A 17,145-nucleotide genomic window follows, 5' to 3' on the forward strand; every position below is an offset into this window, starting at 1 on the left:
TCTCTCTCTCTCTCTCCTTCTCTCCCTTTTTCTCTCACTCTCAAAATTCCACCACTGATATATCGGGTTATGATATATTGAATTGAATGCATGATATGGCTTGTAAATTGAAAAAAAAAAGTTTAATTCCAAAAATTGAATTCTTCAGACTTGTAATCAATTAAAAAACACTGAAAATGAATATATCAACCTGATTCTAAATGGCCTGAAAATGGCCAGATCTTTTAACATTGTGTCAAATAACTTTTTTATAATTGTTCTTATGCCTGCTCAGAAGCTTTTCTTTGGTAAATTAGAAATGATAGAAGAAATTCGAAAACTATAAAAGCATGCCAAATGGTCAACGATTATGTAGCTGTATCCTTTGCTAATCTTTTGTAAAGTACTATCTGCTATTCATAACTAATTTAGGTTGTTGTGTCAAAGAGACTGTAGCTTTGCCTCTATACAACAACAGCACAGAATGTAATTAGATATTTCATTCAAAATTACTTGCTATTGATTATAATTAACCCTCTCCTTACCACCCATAGGAAAATCGTCACATTCGTTACGATGCAACCAACAATTTTCTTATTCTGATATCCTTTGTACATCACAAATTATAAAAAAAAATACTTGGTTATAGCGATAAAAAGTAAACACTGGACAATATTATGTATGGAATGTACTTGTTCCTTTTCTGTTTGAGTAGAAACAAAATCTATTTTTATGATGGGTGGGTGTGAAGTTTCATGAAAAATTTTGAAAATGGCTGGTAAGGAGAGAGTTAAAATTAGTGTCCATGTGAGACATAAGACTTAAGGTAGTGACATCAGACATCATCATGTGTTATGGATTATCTAGACTCCCTCATGGAACGCCTAGGCGACGGTATCTGATGATGCCGTGAAGGAAGGTTTGATTTTTTAAAAGGTAGTGAGGATTAAGAAAAGAAAACAGTTCCGAGGATTAAATTCCCTCATGGAAAGAAACCAGTGGGAGAGGAATTAGGAAGAAGACGATGGAGGTGGATTGGACACACGCTTAGAAAGAATGACTCCACTATAACAAAGAAAGTATTGGACTGGAATCCTCAGGGCAGAAGATCAAGGGGAAGGCCACGAGGAACATGGAGAAGAATTAATGGGAAGTGGTAAGACCTGGAATGAGATAAAAAAAAAGTTAGCTCAGGATAGAGAAGGATGGAAACTGTTTGTCTGTGGCCTATACCCTGACCCAGGGTGAAAAAGGCAATGATGATGATGATGATGGAAAGACCATAGTGTAACTCACTCAACCCTAACACCGACTATACCTATTGTATACCCCGGGGTTACTTTTACCGCATGCCTATTTATTACATTTTTAAAAGACAAATTAAAGGCGTAGTATCAAAACTAATGTTCTTAACTTTTACATGTTAATGGTAGTTGAATAAAACTATCTATGTATCATTTTTAATACATTTGTTTTCCAATTTGTAAAAGTAGCAAAACTTTTTAAGATTGAGTGAGTTAATACTAAGTGAATATGAAAAACAAATGTGATGTCAAAATACTGGTTCCAATCTTCTTGGAAGTGTAAAACCATTCTTTTAGAGAATTGGGCACATAATATACATTGTGTAATTGATCTTCTGGTTTAAGAGTGATGGCATCTTACTTTCTAGTCTTAATATACGCTGGTCGTGAATAAAGATCATCCATCCTCACTCTTTTGCGTCCCATAACCCTAAGAAGAAATACCCCCATACATTATGGCACCTTATGATTCAATGTGCATTCTATTTATTGTTAGTCCGCCAAATGACTGGTTTTATGCACACTTCCTTGAATTTAGAACCGGGAAAAGTAAAAAGTAAGACGTCACTACTTCTCTGTCCTATTAAAGATACAAACAAGCGATCTTAATAGAGTTCCCTAGATTCATTGTTCACAATCATTTATTTATCTATTTGGCTGCTACTTCCATCGTCAAATCGCTATACAAGTTTTTTTAAAACATATCTACATCAAGTTCAATGGGGATTATGATTTTTGCTGTTTCTATTTTTAGCTCTACCAACTCTCACCCATGGTCTGTTTGAAAAAAATATAATATTATGACATAAATGTACAGTTTGACCTGTAAACTGGATTCAATAGTCTGATGTCACGTCGCCCAGCAACGGCGGCCATCGTGGTTCTAAACTAAGCAAATCGGTACTTTTTATTCTTCATGTTTGGCTAGAACTTTTCATGTCTTCTGATCAGAATGTGTTAAAGTCAAATCATGATCAGATTTTAAATGTTTTTGGGTTTTTTTCCCGTTGGATACGTTTTTATGCTCGTCGGAGAAATATTTCATTAGGGCGTCCGCCATTGTTCCGATAGTTTAGAGCCAGTTACTAAGTTACCATGTGTCATTACGAGGGAAGTGACGTTACGACTGTTGAAGCGTATTGCCGTACTCTGGAAAAAAACCTCGCATTTAAAAATTTGGCCAGAAAACTCATTCTTCAAATATTGATAATTTAAATGACCCTCATTTTGACAAAAACTCTCAAACCTGGGACTTTGCAAAGGACAAGTTTCCTGGCCAAAGTTTCAAATACGTGTTTTTCCAGAGTACGGCAGTTGACGGGCCAAAACCCGTTGTTATTTTTTAATAGAATTGCACAAATAACTTGCTAAATTTCATAATAACTGTTGAGTAGATATGATTCGAAAATTGAAAATATTATTGAGAGCTACAGGAAATGAGCTGCCAGTCAGGCATTATCACATGACTTCATTCTAAGTCTCAGATTTGAGAGTTTTTGACAAGTTGAGGATAGTTTTAACCGATTGATAGTTGAAACATGAGTTTTCTAATCAAAATTTCAAATCCGTGGAATTTTTCAGAGTTTGGCAGCAAAGTGAACACTGCCTCCATTTTCAAAGCACAGTTCAGCTATCTCTGATATGCTTTAATCCGTTATATGCCGTACTCTGGAAAAACACGTGCCAAGTACCGGGTTTGAGAGTTTTTGCCAAGATGAGGGTCATTTAAATCAGTTGATATTTGAATGGCGAGGATTTTGTGACCAAGTTATTAAATACTTATTCAGTGCTGATGGTTTTCCTCGGATCCGCGGAAATCCGCAATTTTGGAGTCCAGAGGAGAAATTTCTTCCTTTTTGAAATTACATTTTCTCGAAACAATGTGCTAGCAATGCGAGAGTTGATGTGTGGTGGAACACACAGGAACAGTTTCCCACTCTCCAGAAGTTGCTAGAATATCAATGATAGTCTATCATCTCAATTGCTCTAAAAGTGGGGTTTAGTGCAGTAGAAATGGGGCTTATGATGGTTAAAGGCAATTGTTCAACATTTTCTTACTTTTTCACTTTTTGTCACCATCAACACTGCTTATTTGTCCGGAGTACGCCACCAGTTTATTGGTCAATGAACGTTTTTTTTTGGTCACAACTTTATCACCATTACAGATGAGGACGTACGGTTTGGTGGATCACGTGTCCAATAGAGATAACCTGATACAAATGACCAGCAATCTGCTTGCTGGGCTTTTAATCTGTGGGTATTTCTTCAGGATATACTTTACTATCGTGAGTACAGTTAAATGCTATGAAAAAAAAATAATTAAAAAATTGAGCTTTTATATAGCGCAATATCCACTAAATGTGCTCAAAGCGCTATACAAGGGGTCCCTGGCCAACAGCAGCATTTAACATTTAGGACGGGACATGACGCCTGTAAGGCGATGTTACAATATTTTCGGACAGAGACAACGCTGTTAACGGCCAGGTACTCATTTTACACAGGAGTACGGTGAGAGAATGTGAGTTAAAAGCCTTCTCCAAGGACTCAACTATGTGCCGAGCGAGGCTCGAACCCAGGACCTTCCGACCCGAAAGCGAGTGTCATACCACTAGACCACATAGCCGCACATGTAAGGGTCACTGTCGTAATAACCATGCAAATCATCACGTTTGGAATTCAAGTCACTTCAAGAGTCCTTTTTTATATAAAAGAATTGTCAATTTGTGACACTGCCTAAATCATTTCTGTTAGTCAGAGAGAGAGAGAGAGAGAGAGAGAGAGAGAGAGAGAGAGAGAGAGAGAGAGAGAGAGAGAGAGAGAGAGAGAGAGAGAGAGAGAGAGAGAGAGAGAGAGAGAGAGAGAGAGAGAGAGAGACTACTCTATTATTGAAATAAGATTTGACGAATCGATTTTATTTCAAAAATGTAAAAAAATATATAAATAAAATTCCCTTTATTCATCCCATGGGGGGAATTTTTCTCTCGGATCCATTCCAAGGGAAGACTGGAATAACCCAGGCGTCAGACTCAGTGCAGCGCTGCAAATTGAGCTAGACTTCACAACCTTACGCCATTTGTCCCTGTCTCTGGCCTTTTCTCTTTCTGTACTCAGGTGTAAAATGAGTACCTGACTGTTAACAGCGTTGTCTCTATTGGAAAAAATAAATATAATATTATCGAACATGCGTCATGTGTTTTCCTGCATGTTAAGTGTTGCTGCTGGATAGGGGGGACCCATTGTAAAGCGCTTTGAGCTCGTTTAGTGGATATTGGTCTATATAACTGCTCAATTATCTTTCTATAACTGACAAGTAAATCTCTCATAACTGTCAGAATGTCTCAATTTTCAGAGAGGGAATATTGACAAAAGAAAAATGAATTTATGACCAATCTTAGCAAATGGTATTAAGTTGTGGTGAACCCGAGGTATACAATTGTGACCCTTCGCCTCAAAACGGTATTAAGTCGGGTTGGTTAAGATGTTGAAAATTGGATTTATAGCCAGAAATACCAGACTTGTGTTGAGTTTATATGATTTATTGAGGAGAATGACAACCATATTTTAAGGTGCTAATACCAACAATTTAAATTTTTGACCAGTTTAACATTTGCTTCGGCATTTAAGCATCTGGTTCTTTCCGACATAATACCGTTTTGAGGCGGAGGGTCACAATTTGAGTACAGCTAAATGGGTCCCTTAAAGAGAATGAGTTGTAATTCTCACACTTCTAAAAAAAACATTTCCTGACTCATTTTAACTATAAACATAATTTTCTTCACCAATTTCAGAGTAAAGGGAGTTCGGATAGCTCAGTTGGTAGAATACTCGCCTCACACACAAAGTGACAGAGATTAATTCCGAGTGAAATCGAGCTTGTCCCCCCCCCCCCCTTACCCAGTAGTTATGGGTACCCAGGTCTGTTAGATCTGGTGGACAGTATTTTGCGGTAGACTGACATCCTATCCAAAGGCTAGCAACCAATAATTGCTATTGTCCATTTTACGCTGCAGAAACAGAGATAAAAACCGGTTTCATTGGCCGAATGGCTCTGAAAGACTACTTAAAAATTCCATGCCACAGAATCCTAAATGAAATCAGAGGGTGATATTTCAACTTCTAAGATGTCTTTTTCACTCAGACCAACTTTTATACTTTTCCCTTACAATCTAAAATCTCTCTAATCTTAAAACAATACGCTGCACTAATATTAATATCATTTTCTTCTGTTATCTGCTTAACCAGCAAAAGTTCAAAAGCTTAACCAATAAAATTCATAGTTCGGAAGTACCGTTATATGTCAGCTTTGCGGATCTGGCTTTGATAGTACCTTCAATTAACCATGTGACTGGGCTGTTGGCTTTTTGGGCTGTACTGATGTTCTTTCGAGGTGCAAGGTAAGTATGAATTAGTATGTGAAAAGATAAATGAAGGAATTCCGGGAAAGAGAGAGAGAGAGAGAGAGAGAGAGAGAGAGAGAGAGAGAGAGAGAGAGAGAGAGAGAGAGAGAGAGAGAGAGAAAATAAGTAGGAGTGAAATATCTGTTCAATGTTACAGTTACCATTTAACGTTATAACAAGGGTAACTAAATGACAAATTTCCATATTTATGGACAATAAAGATCTATTATTATTATTATTATTATTATTATTATTATTATTATGATGATGATGATGATTATTATTATTATTATTATTATTATTATTATTATTATTATTATTATTATATTATTATTATTATTATTATTATTATTATTATTATTATTATTATTATTATTATTATTATTATTATTATTATTAGAAATTCAATGACAGAGCGCTGTTTGACGAAAAGTTCATGTTGTGTCGCCATTTTCTCAACTGCATTGTGATGTCACTCAATTATGAGCACAAATGGCGTCACATGACTTAGTTGTTACCCATGAGTGTATCAGTATGGTTTTAGAGTGCGTGTGTGAAGTTTCATGATTTCAGGCAATTGGCACTTATATATTAGCCCGCCCTCGTAATACCAACACTAACACCACAAATACTTCCCAACTATTACCTTTACTAATACCTCAAAACCTCCCAACCATTAGAAGTACTGACCCAAGAGTGACTTTTTAACTGTCTATAGTGCTTACACAACGAAGATCTCCCAGCTATTATCCGCATTAAAAGTACAAACACCTCTCACTATTATCAGTACTATCCTCACAAACACCTCCCAACTATTGTCAGTACTATCATAACAAACACCTTTCAACTATCTCCAGTATTAACACCACAAACACCCCTTAATTATTATCAGTATTCTCACAACAAACACCTCCCATTTATTACCAGTATTAACACCACAAACATCTCTCAACTAATACCAGTATAACACCACAAAAACCTACCAACTATTATCAGTACTAACACCACAAACACCTCTCTACTAACACCAGTATTTATTAACACCACAAACACCTACCAACTATTATCAGTACTAACATCACAAACACCTCTCAACCAATACCAGTATTAACACCACAACCACCTACCAATTATTACCAGTAAAAATACAACAAACACCTCCCAACTAATACCAGTATTAACACCACAAACACCTCCCAACCAATACCAGTATTAACACAAACACCTCTCAACTATTACCAGTATTAACACAAACACCTCTCAACTATTACCAGTATTAACACAACAAACACCTCCCAACCAATACCAGTATTAAAACCACAAACACCTCCCAACCAATACCAGTATTAACACCACAAACACCTCTCAACTAATACCAGTATTAACACACCACAAAGATCGTTCAACTATCATTAATACTAACAGCACAACGATCCCCTTATCCCCAGACAAATACAGAGGATGCACATCCTGGTAAAACTAATTGAACACGTCTTCGTGATGGCTGTCCCTCCACTAATGTGTGTCATAATGCTGGCTACGACTCTTTATGTTGGTTTCATCTATGAGTAAGTCATTTATGAATAGATAAAAAAATATTTTCTCTTTCAAAGTCCTTACGTTATTTTAAAAAAATTATTAATGAGGTTTTTTCCCTTCTATAGTAGAATGATTTGATTCACAACTTAAAAAAAAATGTGCTTCAGGCTCTATAGATAGTTCTTAGTTGACGTCACTCAGGTCTTTGTTATTGTTTTTTTTTGCCATCCGCGTTTATGAGTAATGCTCACTAAACTGTTTTGACTAGACTATAAACGGCCATGGATACACACAGTTTTGTGTGTTGATCCGTTATACTTCCGGATGGCAATGTTATGAGCTTCTTAGCCAAGCGCATACTATCTATATTATAGTAGAAAAACGTATAGATGGAAAAGAATACTCAACAACAGTCATAACGTCACTTCCCTCCTAATGACGCATGGTAACTTAGTAACACTGGCTCTAAACTATCGGAACAATGGCGGACGCCCGTATGAAATATTTCTCAGGCGAGCATACAAGCGTATCCAGAGGGGAAAAAAAACATAAATGTTATGATGTTTTGACTTTTACACATTCTGGTCACAAGGCATATGAAAAGTTCTCGCCAGCATGAAGAATAAAAAGTAATGATTTTCTATGTTTAGAACCAAGATGACCGTCGTTGCCGGGCGGCGTGACATCAGACTACTGAATCCAATTGACGTCACTCAATTCTTTGTTGTTGTTTTGAGACAAGCGTGTTAATTAGTTCTCACTAAATTCTATCAATCAGACAATAAACGTTGAAAGTTACACATAGTTTTGCGTGGTTGAACCTTGCATCCGGCTGGCGAATGTTGTGAATATTTGATCGAAACGCATATCATCAATCGTATATTTTTTTTTAACGATAACTACTATGTTACTAGTGTGCATCTTGTGTGAGTGTGTCTATGTCAATATTGTATTGTTATAAATGTGTAACCAAATGACAAATTGCCACTTTTTGGGGGACAATAAAGATATTATTATTATTATTATTATTATTATTATTATTATTATTATTATTATTATTATTATTATTATTATTATTATTATTATTATTATTATTATTATTATTATTTATTTGTTTGCTTTCCTGTTCACCTTGCCAGATCATACGAAAGCTCCTCGATCTTAATGTCAATATACAGTACCATAAAGTTCGTTGTCAACCCTAATCAGTTTGAAATACCCTACTCACTGAAAGGGATGCTATTTCGACTCATAATGTGGATGATTTTCATTTTGGTCATCACCAATGGATTTCTGGTTGCTCTTAATGAAGACTATTCCATTCTTATGGAGAAAACAAAGAGGACAGGCAAGTGTCTTGTTAATCGTTTATTTCTTACTTTTATTTCATATTTGCTATATTATGCGCCCGTTGGAATGTATTCTGAGATACTCGTTGATCCATGCTACCGTCTCTCTCTTTATATTCGTTGTATTCAGCTCCATTGTATTTTGTAGGACATCAACTTATGCTTACAACAACAAAAACAACAACAACAACAACAACAACAACAACAACAACTACTACTACTACTACTACTACTACTACTACTACTACTACTACTACTACTACTACTACTACTACTACTACTTCTACTACTACTACTTCTACTACTACTACTACTCTTCTTTTTCTTCTTCTTCTTCTTCTTCTTCTTCTTCTTCTTCTTCTTCTTCTTCTTCTTATTATTATTATTATTATTATTATTATTATTGTTGTTGTTGTTGTTGTTGTTATCGTTATTACCATCATCATCATCATCATCATCATCATCATCATCATCATCATCATCATCATCCCCATCATCATCATCATCATCATCATCATCATCATCATCACCATCATCATTTTTATCATCAATATTATATATATACCATCATCACTATCGTTATAATTGTTATAATTATTATCATCATCCTCATCATCATCATCATCATCATCATCATCATCATCATCATCATCAACAACAACATCGTCTTTGTCGTCATAATAATCATAATCATTATTATTACTATTATATCCTGTCATTCCAGACCCTAAGCCTCTCCTTGCTGCCTACATCAATATGATAAAATTCAGTTTAGGACTTCAAGGACTTCTGGACACCGAGGGCCAAACATCTAGAGCAAAGACGGAAGAGAAGCCAGACCCCTTCCTTCTTTCTCTGAGCAGCGGATGGTGACAGTGACATTCGAATTCTGTCACTTATTTGTGACCCTCCGTCTCAAAACGGTAGTATGTCGGGAAGATTCAGATCCCAAAAAGTGAATTTAGAGACAGAATGATGAGAAATTGGACCTTGGAAGTTTTTGTAAAGCAACAAATAGTATTTATACTCCAGCATGACGTAGAGAAATTAAACCCAAGATTGATATTTGTGGCAATAAATTCAATTTCCCTGACTGAGTGTATCCCGACATAATACCGCTTTGAGACGGCGGGTCACATTTTTGGGTTTATTTCTTTTTTTTCTTTTCTTTCTTCTTCTTGGTTTACTTAATGACCCGCGCGTCAAGTCGGGTGTTATGCCCTGGTATAACAAGGTTGTGAAGTTATGAATTAAAAGCCAAAACGACAAGAAATCAATGAGAAATCCTGGTTGTTAGCAGTTTAAGTTGGGGGAGCACTCGCTTCACACGTAACAACGAGTCCGAGATAGATTTTGGGTGCAGTCGAGATATTTTTCAGACTTCCCCCCCCCCCCCCCCCCCCCCCCCCACAGAAGTGATTGTCTATCTGAGTCTGTTCGATCTGGGGGTGGGGGGGGGGGGAGTACTTTTCGGTAGACTGGCGTACTGGCGTCCTATCCAAAGGATGGCAAGCTATTGCTATTCCTGTTTCACGCTTTAGAAACCGGGGTAAACTCCGACCTCAATGGGCTTAATGACTCTGAAGGACTATCTACTTTTATTGTCGTTCAAGACGGTAGGTATGTTTATTCCTTGTTTCAGTAGAGAGAATGAGTTTAGCTCAAGTCTCCTATTTTGGACGATAAATTCAATTTTTAACATCTGGTTGATTTAGTAGACCAATACTGTTTTGAGGAGGTGGGTCGCATTTTGGCTTTCAATTCATGGATAAATTAAGAGGTATGGCAAGAGGTATGGCCGAGATGTAAGGTACAGTAAGGTTTGCTATGTTACTTTTAAAATTGTAAATTTATAAATTCCATTTTGACCGACGCGTTATTTCTACAGTGATAAAACAGCCATAATATCTTCATGGCTCCAAACGAATAACAAATATGTGACCCTTCGTCTCAAAACGGTATTATGTCGGAACGAACGAGATGCTTAAAAGATGAATGTAATGTTAGACTGGTCAAAAATATAAATTGTTGGCATCAGCACCCTAAAATATGGTATCCATTCTCATCAACATAGTTCAAAAAACATAATCGTATTGTACCTTATATCTTGGACAGCCCTCATACATCATGTTTTCATTTAACCTTATTAGTAATGTGTGTGTGTGTGTGTGTGTGTGTGTGTGTGTGTGAGGGTGTTTGTGTGTGTCTGCGAGAGAGAGAGAGAGAGAGAGAGGCAAAGGAAGAGATAAAAGAAAGAAATAAGATGTAAAAGATATAGGAATTGGAGAGATAGACAGGTTTGGTGTCTGTGCGCCTCTGTTTGTGTGTGTATGTGATATATATATATATATATATATATATATATATATATATATATATATATATATATAATATATATATATATCTTTATATATTATGTTTCATTATATTTTTTGTTGCTAAATTCAGACGTAAATATTTATTTTATAATAAATACTATTATTTTCTATATCTTTTTTGACGTTTCAAAAACCAATCTGTTTCTCTGTACAACAATGCATGCCTCCTGAACCAACATTTTCTATCACTGTATGGCTCACTGGCTCAGCAGTCCGGTGTCTCGTCATGCTTGTCACACTAGTCAAGCGATGTTAAACGTGGGGACTGGCCGGATGGGTGAAAGGGATTGAGGAAAATTCTGGTCCCGACGTTGTGTCATTGGGTAAGATGCTTATCACGCATTACTACCTAACTCGACTCAAGTGTGAATGAGGTTATAGTAGGCAGTAACGGATATTGTAGGAGTATCAGTACAAAAAGGACGTCTTACAGACGACTGGTTATGTATGAAATGAAAATAATATAGTTCCATATGGCCTGTTTGTGTGTCGAGTATTAATCATTTTTATTACATTTGCAAATACGATACATGCCATGAATCGAACAATGAATTGCATGTTTGACTTTCAAAAGGGACAATTGGAATTTACGTGCCGTATTCGGGAAAAATACGTATTTAAACATTTGGCCTGAAAACTCCTCCTTCAAATATCGATCGATTTAAATGGCCCTCATCTTGGCAATAACTCTCAAACCAGGGACTTCGCGAAGACCGGAAATGGAATAGTCAACAAAGTATAGATTTAGTAAAAGCACAGGCGATAAGTAAGACAAAGGAGAATGGTTCTGATAGGGAACAGATGTAGATTCCAAGAGCACAGTATCAGTGTACTTAGTTTGAAATCACCTAAAAGTCTCATCCAGAAGCAAGCACAGGATCCACCTAGAGGAATGCACTCAAATGCTCACAAGACATGGGATTTAAAAAATATATTACAGTAGATAAGAAAAGAGATGATTTACAAAGAAATCAAATACCATCTCCCTAAACTAATAATATACATTTGACTGTTTCCCTCTCAGTCAAGGACCCCATCCAGGGCCAGGACAAACCAAGTAATCTCATTCTAAGGCAAAGATAGAAAGCAACTCGGACAACAGATATCGGGGTGTCCAAGACACAGCAAGTGACCGCCTGCCCACCAAGGGATGCCAGTGGACCCACCAATACTAAAGGAGTGTTATAATTTACGACTTTGACCAATATAGGGAATTATATTATATTATACGAAGTTGGTGTTACTCCGTTCTTTGGATTTAGACAGTCACTTTGATGGTTAGTTCTCACAAATTATATTAGCCAGACTATAAAGTTCAAGGTTACACATAGTTTTGTGTATTGGTCGGTATAGATAGTTCGAAGATGACGTCACTCAGGCCTTTGTTATTGTTTTTGCCATCCGCGTTTGTGAGTTGTTCTCACTGTACTGTATTAACCAGACTATAAAAGTTCATGGTTACACAGAGTTTGTGTGTTGGTCCGTTATACTTCCGGATGGCAATGTTGTGAACTCCTTGGCCAAGCGCATTCTATCTATATATCCCGCTGGTGGATGTTATGCGTATTTTATCTTAACGCATAGCATTCATTGATCTGAGTGAACACCGAGTTTATACGTCGTCTACTTGAGCTTATTAAATTTGTTATTTCGGTTAGCAATTTTATAACCCGCCCACCCTGAGCCCCTTATTTTTAATAGTCGAGGAACAAACACAATACCCCCCCCCCCACCCCCCTCCTCAAAACCTAGTGTTTTATTGCTAAGTATTATTAAATGTTTAAAAATAAACCTTTAAACATATATAGGGGGGGGGGGGGGGTTATCTCCACCGTTTGAAAATGTTACTCCTTCGAGCACAAGAAATTCAATGACAGCTTTCCGTCGCTGACGGAATATATGGTTTATATACCGCAAAGAAGAAAAATCCCAAAGTATGCTACTGTAGCCGGTGAAAAACAGATCGGCTTAATGTCACTAACAATTCTAGTGTTCAAGCCAATTTTCAATAAAATCCATCAGATGGTTGTCAACGGGTTGTGAAATGGACTATTAAATAATAACTGCTCTCACGGTTATGTTCTCTTGCACTGCAAGTTTATAGATAGAATGCGCTTGGCCAAGGAGTTCACAACATTGCCATCCGGAAGTATAACGGACCAACACACAAACTCTGTGTAACCATGAACTTTTATAGTCTGGTTAATACAGTTTAGTGAGAACAACTCACAAACGCGGATGGCAAAAACAATAACAAAGGCCTGAGTGACGTCATCTGCATACTATCTATAGAAGGAACGAAATTGACGTCACTCAGCTCTTTGTTATTATTTTAAGTCAGCCATTTTTATGATGTGTTCTCACTTAATGGGAGCGATCTATAGATAGTATGCGCTTGGCTCAGAAGCTCATAACATTGCCATCGGGAAGTATAACGGACCAACACACAAAACTGTGTATCCATGAAGTTTATAGTCTGATTAATACAGTTCAGTGAGCATTACTCATAAACGCGGATGGCAAAAAACAATAACAAAGACCTGAGTGACGTCATCTTCGAACTATCGATATTCATGTTTTCGTCCAATCAGGTCATCAATCACATGATTTGTTGCTGTCCAACGATTGGCTATTTCTTAACAACAAATGTAAACACGCTGCTTTGTTTACAAATGTTATAAACATACCCATGTGTAGAGCTGAATCAAATGACCAATCGCGATGTTAGATATTTCAAAATCTGTGAACACTTTTCACTATGTGGGTCACTTTGAGCACATTTAGCAATGTGACCAATGACCTCGAGCACATGGAAAGTTAATATAGATCATGCCCATTATAAACGTTCAATGTCACATATGGATGCATTGCGTTTAGTTAGAAAACTCATAACATCCGCCAGCCGGATGGAACGTACTAACACATAAAACAATGCGTAACCTTTACGTTTATAATCTGATTAATACTATTTAGTGAGAACGACTCATAAACATGGCTGGCTAAAAATAATAACAAAGACTTGAGTGACGTCAATTTCGTTTCATCTATAGTATAGTGTGCTGTTGGATAGCTGGCTGGGAGATGTGAGTATTTTACCTAAACGTACTGCATCAAAAGGCTGATACGGTGGTTCAATTCGATTCTCTGCATCACTGTTTCAAAACATTATGATTAGTGCTCACCAAACTGAAAGGCAACCCGATCAGCTGATAGGTGTGTACTAAAGGTGCCTATGATTGACACACAGATGACCTACTTGATATAGATGGTGTGCACTTGGCTAAGAAGCTCACAACATTGCCATCCGGAAGTATAGCGGACCAACATACAGAACTATGTGTAACCATGGACTTTTATAGTCTGGTTAATACAATTTAGTGAGGATTACTCATAAACGTGGATGGCCAAAAAAAAAAAAACAATAACAAAGACCTGAGTGACGTCATCGTCGTTCTATCTACTGTTGTCGTGTGCTATCAAAAGCTTGAATGGTAACAGGTTGTGTTGTGTGATGCCGGTGGGTTTCCATGGATCATTCAATTTGGATTATTTTGTTTGTTTCTGTTTATATGGATATTAACAAAGTTTATCTGTAGAATGATGCGTCCGAGACAGACGAGGTAAGTTCCTATTGGATTTTAAATTATGATACGATACCGTCAACAAGGGGGAGCTTTGCCTCTCGCTCGGGGTGACTTTACCCGTAGCCATCGTTATGTTATAGCCTGATACTGAAATCCAAAAGGACTAGCAGTTTGACGTCATTATTTGGTTTTTGCACCATCTAGCGAGTTGTCGTTAGTAGAGCTCATGGAAACAAGTTATTTCATTGGTTGAACTATTGAATACAACTCACGATTTGTTTTCTTTTGTGGCAAAAGACTGGCATTTTGACGTCATTTTTTGGTCAGTATCAGCGTGGCCTTCGTAAAGTTATGGCCTGACACTGAAATCCAAACAGACTGGCAGTTTGACGTCATTTTTTTTATTTTTGAGCCGCTTAGTGAGTTGTCGTTAGTAGAGCTCATGGAAACAAGTCATTTCATTGGTTGAACTATTGAATACAACTCACGATTTGTTTTCTTTTGTGGCAAAAGACTGGCATTTTGACGTCGTTTTTGGTAAGTGTCAGGCCATAACTTTACGAAGGCCACGCTTTACCTCAACCGATTTGATGCGTTTTGAGTATTCTGGAACACGTAACCGTTATTTCCCTACTCAAGGACTTTATATAGATAGAATGAAGTTGACGTCACTCATGTCTTTGTTAATGTTCTTTGCTTTCCATCCGCGTTTATGAGTACTTCTCAATAAACTGTCTAAACCAGACTATAAAAATTCATGGTTACACATAGTTTTGTGTGTTGGTTCGTTATACTTCCGGATGGCAATGTTTTGAGCTTCTTAGCCAAGCACATACTATCTATAGATAGAACGAAATTGACGTCCCTCAGCTCGTTGTTATCGTTTTAAGCCAGGCATTTTTATGAGTAGTTTTCAATAAATTGTATTAATCAGATTATAAACGGTCAAGAATACACACAGTTTTGTGTGTTGGTATGTTATATCCGGCTGGCAGCATGTTGTGAGTAAATTACATAAGTGAACATTATCAATAAAGTCACCCATCGAAGTAGAGTCGTCCTAATTGACGGTATATAATATAACCATTGTATTGTCAATTCGTTGGGAGTAGTTTGTTCATTTTGTTTATCCTGGGTGGGGTTCCTGACCTTCCATAGTGGACATACTGTGTCTTCTATCCCCTTATATCTGTTTTCCAACGTGCTTTCTGTCTTTCTCTTGGAATGGGATTACTTGGTTTTGTCCTGGCCAGAGTCCTAGCTGGGAGGGAAACAGTCAAATGCATAGTTATTGTTTTGGATGATGATATTTTTCCTTGTAAATCATCTCTCTGTTATATATTATTATATTTGTTGTTTTGAATTTATAATGTAAGCATTTGAGTGTATTCCTCTTTGTAGGGACCTGTTCTCGCGTCTGGATGAGACTTTTGGGTGATCTCAAACTAAGTACATTGATGGTATACTCTTGGAATCTACACCAATTCCCTATTTGTACCATTTCCCATTGTCTTACCTTTTCTTGGGTGCTTTAATTGTAATTCTAGAATTTTTTACTATCCCTTATTCTCCCTTTTTACTGGCGATGATATAACCTAAATGTGTTGCAAGCACCGTAAAACCCTTAAAATAAAAAAAAAAGACAAATTTTGTTTATCAATGGAAGTGCGTGCCAACTTATGGGGTGTGAGGAGCTGGTCGACCTAGCAGTGCTGAGGTCTGAGTAGAATAGAACGCTGGCCTTCCTCACAACCGAGAATATTGCTGATTAAGAACTGCACAAGTGTGTATGAAAGGTGCCAGACAAAGCAAGAAAGAAAAATACAAGAACAAAACAACCCAAAAAATATTAGTTGACTTCAACCTCAACTGATTTTTTGGGATGGGTTTTTTTCTTGTATTTTTCTTTTTTTCTTTGTCTGGCACTATTCATACACACTTGTCCAGTTCTTTTTCTTACACCGGTGTCTGTTTCTTAATTTCTTATTTCGATATTGCTGATTGCCCTGTGTTCATTAAGACACCGTCATAGTGATGGAAGTGGGGAAGGACTTCCGTAGTCTCTCACCACCTAAAGTGGGGATGGGATTATTTGAGCGGAATAATTTTTTTAAAAAGATGGGCATATGGCATAGAGAACAAAAGTACGATGTCAAAATATGGTACCGATCTCATTGGAAGTGTAAAACCACTCTTCCGAAGGACTGGATACATACCTTGTATAATTAATCTTCTTGTCAAACTGATGGTATCTTATTTTCTAATCTAAATACATGCTGGTCGTCAAAAGATCATCCATCTTCCGTCTTTTACGTCCTGTAATCCTAAGAATATGTCTATACATCCCACTACTAAAACAGTTTTGCCACCTTACGATTCAATATGTAATGTATTTAGTATTAGTCATTTGGAGGACTTTATATACGCAACTTCCAATGAGTTTGTAACCGGGAGAGTAGAAGGTGTGACGTCACGACTCTCTGCCCTATTTATAAGGCAAAAGAAATGAAGAAGGATTTTTCATCTCAACTAATTATTTCATCCAATCTTTTCCATTAAACACGATTATTGTTATGATCAATATCACTGATATGTTATAATCAAATCAAATAATA

At 36.9% G+C, this 17,145-nt stretch overlaps 1 protein-coding gene across 1 annotated transcript in view; it reads left to right on the top strand.

Moving 5' to 3' along the window:
* LOC144979163 (uncharacterized) overlaps positions 1-10,547 on the top strand; it is a 91,652-nt gene extending 81,105 nt beyond the window's left edge. The window contains exons 39-43 of the mRNA XM_078925770.1: positions 3,449-3,568; positions 5,526-5,677; positions 7,129-7,248; positions 8,359-8,567; positions 9,293-10,547. Coding sequence (XP_078781896.1) covers positions 3,449-3,568; positions 5,526-5,677; positions 7,129-7,248; positions 8,359-8,567; positions 9,293-9,441 — 750 coding nt within the window. The 3' untranslated portion in view covers positions 9,442-10,547. The remainder of the gene's footprint in view (positions 1-3,448; positions 3,569-5,525; positions 5,678-7,128; positions 7,249-8,358; positions 8,568-9,292) is intronic.
* Positions 10,548-17,145: the final 6,598 nt, after the last annotated feature.

This window comes from Berghia stephanieae, chromosome 9 (assembly GCF_034508935.2).
Source record: "Berghia stephanieae isolate SIO BIC M18660-M18661 chromosome 9, UCSD_Bste_1.3, whole genome shotgun sequence".
NCBI classification, from domain to species: Eukaryota; Metazoa; Mollusca; class Gastropoda; order Nudibranchia; family Aeolidiidae; genus Berghia; species Berghia stephanieae.